This window comes from Malaclemys terrapin, chromosome 15, assembly GCF_027887155.1.
Source record: "Malaclemys terrapin pileata isolate rMalTer1 chromosome 15, rMalTer1.hap1, whole genome shotgun sequence".
Lineage (NCBI taxonomy): Eukaryota > Metazoa > Chordata > Testudines > Emydidae > Malaclemys > Malaclemys terrapin.
Genome location: NC_071519.1, coordinates 18,498,717 through 18,507,645, shown reverse-complemented (window position 1 = coordinate 18,507,645; position 8,929 = coordinate 18,498,717). Strand labels below are relative to the sequence as shown.

Below are 8,929 nucleotides of genomic sequence, written 5' to 3'. Positions count from 1 at the left end.
AGCAGACGCCCCTGTGTTTGGGGCCTTCCTGAACCCCAGGAAACCCAGGTGGCCCTCGGCCCTATCACTACAGTCAGGCTCAGCCTGGTGTCAGCCCCGTGGATGACCAGCCCCTCCAAGCAATCGGGCCAGACGTTCCATAGTTCTGACGCCAGCAAAGGGCCCACAGAGCCAGGCGAGGCTTAGGGTTGCCAACCCTTCAGGACTGACCTGGAGTCTTCAGGAATTAAAGATTAATCTTTAATTAAAAGATTGTCATGTGATGAAATATCCAGAAATACATCCAACCAAAACTGGCAACCCTAGCGAGGCTGCAGGCAGCCCATGGAGAGCTCAGCCAGGTGGGCATTGCTTGGGCACACAATGGTGAGACTCCCGCCTCCCAACGCTCCTGTATAGGGGATGAGCAGCCAGGGCACATGGGAGGGAGCTGAGCCTGGGGCGTGGGCACGGTGCCACAGGCTGGCCTTGGGCAGGCTGCTCGTGGGCAGGGGGTGAGCCAAGGCCCACAGGAGGGAGCTGAGCCTGGGGCGTGGGCACGGTGCCACAGGCTGGCCTTGGGCAGGCTGCTCGTGGGCAGGGGGTGGAAACCAGGTTTGGGCCCCGCCTGGCTGGTTCTGGGCCAAGGCCTCATGTTCCAAGCGGGAGCCAAACCCGCTTCCCCGCCCTGGTGCTGGCATGGTGGGTCGCTGCAGCCAGGCCCCCCCTGCCTCTCCGCTGCCAACGGCCTGGCACGGGCAAACCGGGTCCCAGCTGGGGGCGGGGCCTATAGGGAGATGGGCGGGGCCGGGTACTGCTTCGCGTTTGTCCCTTCCCGGGCACCAGCCCAAGCCGGTGGGAGGGGCGGGGTCTTGTTGCCAGGCAACAGAAGCGTCCAAGGAGCGGCCGAGTGCAGCGGCGGAGCGGTAGGAGCCCGCCCGAGGGCCGAGGCCGTTAGTGCCCCGGGCCGGGCACCGGACTCCCGTCGTGGGGGCGCCGGCCTGGAGCGAGCCGTGTCTGAACGGGGTGGGGCTCGCAGGAACCTCCCCCCCCCCACGCCGGGACAGGCGCAGGGTGCAGCTCGGGACCCCTGGGACTCCCCCCCCCCCCCCCCCCCACACACCACCACCGAGCTGGGTACAGCTAGGGACCGTCCACCAGGTGCAGAGTTGTGCTAGGGACCCCTGGGCGCCCCCCCCCCCACACACACACACGCTGGGCCAGGTGTGGGGTGCAGCTGGGGACCCCAGGACTCCCCACGTACACACTCTGGGCCAGGTGCAGCCAGCACTTTCTTGGCAGGAACTTTCTCCCCTGGGACTCCATGCCCTGTGCCAGCCACTGCTAAAAGGGCCCCACTGCGGCTGCCTGAAGCTGGCTGGAAATCGGGGAGCCATGGCCCCGTGCCAGCAGACAGCTACCCCGGGGCACTCAGCTGCGAAGAGCGGCTCCATGGCACTGACCCACTTCTGCCTTCCAGCTAGTCTGGGTGCACTTTCGGAAGGGTGGCCTCTAGAATCCTCCAAGAGCTATAGGGTTAGAAGAGACTCAAGGGTCATCTAGTCTAACCCCCTGCCAAGATGCAGGATTTGTTGTGCAGGCACAAGTTGCATCCACAGAATTTGCACCGTTCAATGCAACGCTGAGTTCTTATACATCCGGCTGCCTGCCTGTGCTAATCCGGTAACTGGAGGTTAAAAATCAGCTTTGCTCCCACAATCCCACTGCAAATACAGATTGTGCCTGTGAAAAGGGAAAGCAGAATCTAGCATGTCTGAAAATATGTATGTGCAATGAGATTGAATTGAAACCTTAACTCCTTCATTCCCTGACTTGCCTTGTAATTAAAGTCATGACCATAATGTTGAGTTCCACAAATTTAAACCCCCAAAATTGTTATTTTTAAGAGGGTAAAAAAATTAATTGCCTGTGTTTAATAATGTTAGAAATAAATTGCCTGTGTGGGCATTGATATTCACACTTTATTGAGGGGCATAGGCTGGGGGAGGTGTGAATTCCATAACCTTAACTATGCCATTTGCTAGCTCTCTGAACTCTACACTGTATTTGAGCGAATAGCAATGAATTATGAATGCTGGACCCAGGCGAGAAGTAACTAGCCCATGCTCTTTAAATGGAACTGCAGGTGCTGTAGAAGGCCTGTTCCGACACCATGTCTATACCATTCTCAAACACCCATCACCGCATTCCGCCGGGATTTGCAAATCTGCTAGAAGGACTAGCCAGAGAAGTTTTGAGGGAGCAGCCTGAAGATATACCAGCCTTTGCAGCCAACTATTTTGAAGAGCTGCTGGATAGAAGAGAAAGTGAGTGTAAAGTAAATGAGGAATTTTGCTTATAAAAGGAAGTTACAGTAAAGGGCTGAATCAAAAGAACTGAATTCTATTCTCACTGTGTGATCCAGGGTACTTAAGTTCAACATCTCTGTTTTCCCAGTTCCTAAAATGGAGATTTAAAAATTCCTTCCTAATGGGTGTTACAGTGCTAAAACGACAAGGTTTTCTGAGCTGGTAATGCCACTGAACTGTCGTATTTGTATCTCCTCTTCTGTGCGTATGTATGGCTCTTAGCTGGATGGAATGTCAGACCTGCCTATGGATGACATGTCTCTCTTTAATGGCTGTTAAAGATCCTAATATTAATTACTATACAAACGTGAATGACTGTTTCATGGGTTTCCCTACTCTTTGTGCATCATAGATCTCTGTATCCATTTTCTTTATTGCATTTTCCCATTTTAAGCTGATTGTATTTCTCTCCCTCCTTCATAATTCCTTTTTCTTCCTGCTACATAGCCTTTTTTAACTCATTAGCTTATAACTGACACTCTCTGTAACCCTTTAGAAAATGGTAGGCTTGCGGAAGCAATCTAATTTTCTGAATATGTTTGGTTACGGGATGATGAACATGCAGACTCAAAACTACTCAGTCTCACTATGGTTTCCACTTAATATTTTTTTAATGTAGAATAAATTACACTACAGGGTAAGAGGCTTTTGTGTGGTTATCGCACAAGAAAAGCTTGTCAGCAGGGAATGTCCAGGGAGCAAGAATGCGCATCCCTCAGTGTAAGGTAATCAACTTCCTCCTCCCAGTCAGATCCATACTTTGGGGCTGTAAGGAGATCCCCATTAACTTGGGGTGAGGGTCCCCCACTGGCCCTGAGATTAATTGGCTTGTTGCTGCAGGTATACCTGTTCCTGGGCATGTTGGTCCCGCTTGGATGTGCAGTGATGCCATTTTCTTGGGTCACCTCCCATTTCCTCATGGGAAGAAGCATGGCCATGACAGGCCCTAGTGAATTGTTCAAGCTGGGACATGCCATGCACACACCTCTGAGCAGTCTTGCCTGCCTGTTGAGTCTCCTGTGTGGCTTTAATTGTGGCTCTGTATCTAGATGTTAGATGCTACAGTGGCTTTTTGCTCCCCTGCTGTCATGGGACTGTTCCTAGAACCATGGATGCATGATGTTCCTTAACTGGCATGACCTTTACCCTCCCCTAGTGGCAGTGCAGAAAATATCATTTCTTTTTCTCACAGCCAAAGCTGCCTCTGTTCTGAATTTATCATCTTCATTCTGCTGTCAGCCTGCTGCCAACCCGCTGAATGAGTGTAACTTGACTGGGGAACTTCCTGTCTTAATTACTAGCTTGACATTGATATGATAAATGTTGATATTTATTTTCAGAAACCAAGTTTGACCCAGCAGAATGGGGGGCTAAACTAGACGACAGGTTCTACAACAACAAAGCTTTTGAGGTAGGCTGGGATTGCTGCTCTAATGGGTCTCGTCTTAATGCAGTGCACAGGACTAAAAAGCAAAATCTCACCAAATGCTTTTGAACTTCAGTTAGAATCATAGAATATCAGGGTTGGAAGGAACCTCAGGAGGTCATCTAGTCCAACCCCCTGCTCAAAGCAGGACCAATCCCCAACTAAATCATCCCAGCCAGGGCTTTGTCAAGCCTGACCTTAAAAACCTCTAAGGAAGGAGATTCCACCACCTCCCTAGGTAACCCATTCCAGTGCTTCACCACCCTCCTAGTGAAAAAGTTTTTCCTAATATCCAACCTAAACCTTCCCCACTGCAACTTGAGACCATTACTCCTCATTCTGTCATCTGGTACCACTGCGAATAGTCTAGATCCATCCTCTTTGGAACCCCCTTTTAGGTAGTTGAAAGCAGCTATCAAATCCTCCCTTATTCTTCTCTTCTGCAGACTAAATAATCCCAGTTCCCTCAGCCTCTCCTCTTAAGTCATGTGCTCCAGCCCCCTAATCATTTTTGTTGCCCTTCGCTGGACTCTTTCCAATTTTTCCACATCCCTCTTGTAGTGCGGGGCCCAAAACTGGACACAGTACTCCAGATGAGGCCTCACCAATGCCGAATAGAGGGGAATGATCACGTCCCTTGATCTGCTGGCAATGCTCCTACTTGTACAGCCCAAAATGCCGTTAGCCTTCTTGGCAACAAGGGCATGCTGTCGACTCATATCCAGTTTCTCATCCACTGTTACCCCTAGGTCCTTTTTTCAGAACTGCTGCCTAGCCGCTCAATCCCTATTTTGTAGCAGTGCATGGGATTCTTCCGTCCTAAGTGCAGGACTCTGCACTTGTCCTTGTTGAACCTCATCAGATTTCTTTTGGCCCAATACTCTAATTTGTCTAGGTCCCTCTGTATCCTATCCCTACCTTCCAGCGTGTCTACCACTCCTCTCAGTTTAGTGTCATCTGCAAACTTGCTGAGGGTGCAGTCCACGCCATCCTCCAGATCATTAATGAAGATATTGAACAAAACCGGCCCCAGGACCGACCCTTGGGGCACTCCGCTCGATACCGGCTGCCAACTAGACATGGAGCCATTGATCACTATCCATTGAGCCTGATCATCTAGCCAGCTTTCTATCCACCTTATAGTCCATTCATCCAGCCCATACTTCTTTAACTTGCTGGCAAGAATACTGTGGGAGACCATATCAAAAGCTTTGCTAAAGTCAAGGAATAACATGTCCACTGCTTTCCACTCATCCACAGAGCCAGTTATCTCATCATAGAAGGCAATTAGGTTAGTCAGGCATGATTTGCCCTTGGTGAATCCATGCTGACTGTTCCTGATCACTTTCCTCTCCTTTAAGTGCTTCGGAATTGATTCCTTGAGGACCTGCTCCATGATTTTTCCAGGGACTGAGGTGAGGCTGACTGGCCTGTAGTTCCCCAGATCCTCCTCCTTCCCTTTTTTAAAGATGGGCACTACATTAGCCTTTTTCCAGTCATCCGGGATCTCCCCCCATTGCCATGAGTTTTCAAAGATAATGGCCAATGGCTCTGCAATCACATCAGCCAACTCCTTTAGCACCCTCAGATGCAGCGCATCCGGCCCCATGGACTTGTGCTTGTCCAGTTTTTCTAAATAGTCCTGAACCACTTCTTTCTCCACAGAGGGAGGAGGTGACCAGCCCCATGCTGTGCTGCCCAGTGCAGTAGTTTGGGAGCTGACCTTGTTCGTGAAGGCAGAGGCAAAAAAAGCATTGAGTACATTAGCTGAATGTTGCCATTGTGATTATTCTGCACATCTGAGGAGTGTGGTAGGATAACGTACTTCTGTGCTATGGACAAGACATGGTTTCCATGGAACAGGCTTGGTGAGAAATAATGCCAAGGTTCTTAACCTAGCTCGCCACTTCTAATTTTGTTCTCTGAATAAACAGGGGCACAAAGTAAGCAAGATGCCCCCTATGCGGATGATCCGTATCCAGCAACATGACTTCTGTCTTCTCAGGGCTCTGAACAAGGCAGTTCTGATGCAATGTGTATCACCCAAGCTCCCCTCCAGGGAGCTAAGCGGGGTCCATGATACAAGTAATATTCCGCTATGTTGTACATAGTGGTGATGCCCTATCTTGTGTCTAGAAATGATCTTGACACAGGACCTAATGTATATGTTGAACAGGAGAGATAGGGTTCAAGGTTCTAGCTTGACTTCCAGACACATTCACTGCTAACTTAAAAATTGGGGAGGGGTAGCTGAGTGGTTTGAGCATTGGCCTGCTAAACCCAGGGTTGTGAGTTCAATCCTTGAGGGGGCCATTTAGGGATCTGGGGCAAAATAATCTGTCAGGGATGGTACCTGGTACTGCTGTGAAGGCAGGGGACTAGACTCGATAACCTTTCAAGGTCCCTTCCAGCTCTATGAGATAGGTATATCTCCATATTAAATTGGAAAAAAAAAATGAAAGTCAGTAAACTCCTCAGGGCAGGGGTCTTGTCTTGTCTTATCTGTGCTGGTGGGTGTTTTGCCCACTCTTGGGTGCTGTTAAATCAGTTAACAATAATGGTAACCAGGTGCCTTATGAAATCCAGTCTTCAGTCTGCACATCCCCATTCATGGATGTTGAGCTAATGCTTAAACCAGAAATGGGACCAGGGGAATTACAGACTCACACAGATGGGGAGAAGCTGAATTTCCATTTGGGATCCTTGTTCTGGAGCAGTCTCCAAGGAGACTCAGACTTGAGCTCTTTCCTATTATGAAGGAATGGTTGGTTGAACCTTTTTTTTTTTTCTGTTCTTCTTCCAGGAGGCCGTATCTTTGCAAGAAGAGGTGAAGGAGTCGATGAAAGATTCATCCCTGGAGCCCGTAAGTAATCTCCCAAAGTCTGCCTGGATTTTGACTCTGTTGGAACTGCATCTTGTGTCCATGTCCAGATGGCTAAGCAGGAGTTGGAAGTGCTCCACCAGTTCCAGGGCAGCTCTCTCCAAATAATCTGAAGAGAGAAAATCAAGGCCTTTTGTTCCAGCTGGTTTAGGATTTTCCCCTTTCTACTGTTCAATGTGGTTTCCCAAAGACTGTGGAGTCAGATTCAGCCCTGGGCTGACTTTTCCCGTAGAGTTTCACCGGGGATGCGTTTGTTCCATTAGCATTTATAAAGCAGTTCATTCCTATCTGCAGAGAATTTGCCTTTGTTGTGAGGCTCTGTGTCCCTCCTTCCCCATTCTGGATGTTAGTTTCTAGATCACTGAGCTACTGAAATCATTTCCCCCAGCTAATTAGTTAATATGATGCTCTATCTGCAACTTGGTGTGGTATTTGACTTGCTCCTCTCCATCGTTCTCAGCTGGGGCACCTTGTTGGAGGTTGGGGAGCCTGATTTGTATCTCCCACTGGAAATAGGTCTCTCTTTTTCTCTCCCTCTGCCTAATAACTCAGTCTCTGTCATGCTTGATAGTACGATTCAGGCATACAGTGCTCATCATTTTTAAAAATCAACATTTGCCAACAGTTATCATCACTCCCTAGGAACGAGAGGCCACCATTTCCCCCCGTACTTAGCAGGAAATAACAATCGTATCACACACCACCAAGTAGTAACTCTTGGCAAATGCTGATAGTTTAATGGCACCGTTAGTCTCCCACAGAAGGGAGCTTCGTGTTCTAGAAACTCTGAGATGAGCAGTTGGCCTTTAAATAAGGACCAAATCACAATGTTCTTACTCAGACAAGACTCCCAGTGAGTCAGAAAAGTTCTGCCCGAGTAAGGGCCTCAAGATTTGGCCCTAAAAACAACCCCAACAATGATTAGATCTGTTGCAAAAAAAAGATAAAGATGACAAAACACATTTAGTTTCCCACTCAACCTTTGGTTCACACACAGCTTCCAAAATGCCTTTGAGAAGCAGCAGTTTTCAGTGGTTGCACATTATGCAGATTTACTGTAATTTAGGCATTCGTTTTTACTACAAGAAAATAATCAGCCTGTCAGCTGTTTACGGAGCCATTTCCTCTGTGGTTTTATTTCTTTAATGAAGGAGCTTGACAAACACAGCCTCTATGAAACAGCCACCCATGAAATAGAAGATAAAGCTGCCACAAAAATCCAGGCTGTCTACAGGGGATACAGGGTAAGAGAGACAGTGAGGAGACTGAAAGAACTAGGTCAGGATGCAACGAACCCCACGGAAGAAATCTAATGCCATTAGACCTGCCAGTGTCATGATTTCCAGACTAGATGCAGGTGAATGAATGGCTTGTTTGTCAGTAGGTTTATTTTTGTTTAATAAAAACATCACATTTTCAAAATGCACCTGAGCGCTGTGTGATATTTTTTTTTTTTTTTTTTTTTTTGAGTCTGTTTGCAGAGCTGCTCGCTCAGTCTGTCATCGGCACAGACTCATTGAACTTCTCTAACAAGTTGGTTGTGATCTGGTAAGCCACAGAGAACTGCCTTTTTGCAAATGTTAGTTCTAAAAGCAAAAAGTCCATTTCCTGAAGCATGTCATTTACTAGCTGCGTGTTAGGGTCACTGTTTCCAAACTCTCCCCAAAGGACGACAGAATGGGAAGGGGGCTATGGGAGCAAACACCAAAGATGTTTTCTGCATCCTGTTGCTTCTGCTCTGCTCCACCTTCTCCAGGTGTGCTCTTGCCCTCCGTCCTCAGGTCTAGAGCACAGGGACTAGACCTGGGGCCTGCTGCCTCCAAAGACTGGGCTGGACTGGACGATGGAGTCAGTCTCTCTCTCTGGCCTGATGACTAAGTATTTATCCACAGCGGAACAGTCGCTGGGCCAGAGAGACTGAATGGGAATGACTGTAATCTAGTGATTTGGGCATCCACCTGAGAGATGGGAAGCCCCAAGTCCAGTCCCCCTGCTGTACTCACTCTTTCATTATTTATCCAGAGTGCAACAGCTTCAACAGGAGAGAGGGGGGGAGCCCGCATCCGAATATCCCATAGATCAGTGGTTAGAGCACTCTCCTGAGAGGCAGGTCTCCCTTCTCTCCCTCTGCCAGAACCTCAGTCTCCCACATCCCAGGTGAGTGCCTGAGCCCGTGGGTTCAGAGTGAAAAGGTGGGCTGCTGCTCCTCCACTGGCCAGATTTTAAACGGGACTGATCCAGTAGGTGGCCTCTGAGCACGCCTACTGGGTTGGG

The 8,929-nt window shown here is 48.8% G+C and overlaps 1 protein-coding gene across 3 annotated transcripts; it reads left to right on the top strand.

The window, feature by feature from the left end:
• Nucleotides 1-291: 291 nt before the first annotated feature.
• On the top strand, nt 292-8,079 carry SPA17 (sperm autoantigenic protein 17). Of its 3 annotated transcripts, none has more exons than XM_054005389.1 (5): nt 292-366; nt 2,126-2,306; nt 3,689-3,759; nt 6,578-6,637; nt 7,807-8,079. In XM_054005389.1, the coding sequence occupies exons 2-5, from the start codon at nt 2,153-2,155 to the stop codon at nt 7,966-7,968; spliced, it is 447 nt and encodes a 148-aa protein (XP_053861364.1). In that variant the 5' UTR covers nt 292-366; nt 2,126-2,152; the 3' UTR covers nt 7,969-8,079. The 3 variants fall into 3 exon arrangements, with proteins under 3 accessions (XP_053861364.1, XP_053861363.1, XP_053861362.1); XM_054005388.1 differs by lacking the exon at nt 292-366 and adding an exon at nt 857-905; XM_054005387.1 differs by lacking the exon at nt 292-366 and adding an exon at nt 886-1,005.
• The last annotated feature ends 850 nt before the right edge of the window (nt 8,080-8,929 follow it).

What these genes read in the sequence shown, in the direction of transcription:
- SPA17 (XM_054005389.1), top strand. Translation starts at nt 2,153, where the DNA reads ATGTCTATACCATTCTCAAACACCCATCACCGCATTCCGCCGGGATTT. An exon ending in GCTGCTGGATAGAAGAGAAA is followed by an intron (nt 2,307 to 3,688) that starts GTGAGTGTAAAG and finishes ATTTATTTTCAG; the next exon opens with AAACCAAGTTTGACCCAGCA. An exon ending in AAGATTCATCCCTGGAGCCC is followed by an intron (nt 6,638 to 7,806) that starts GTAAGTAATCTC and finishes TCTTTAATGAAG; the next exon opens with GAGCTTGACAAACACAGCCT.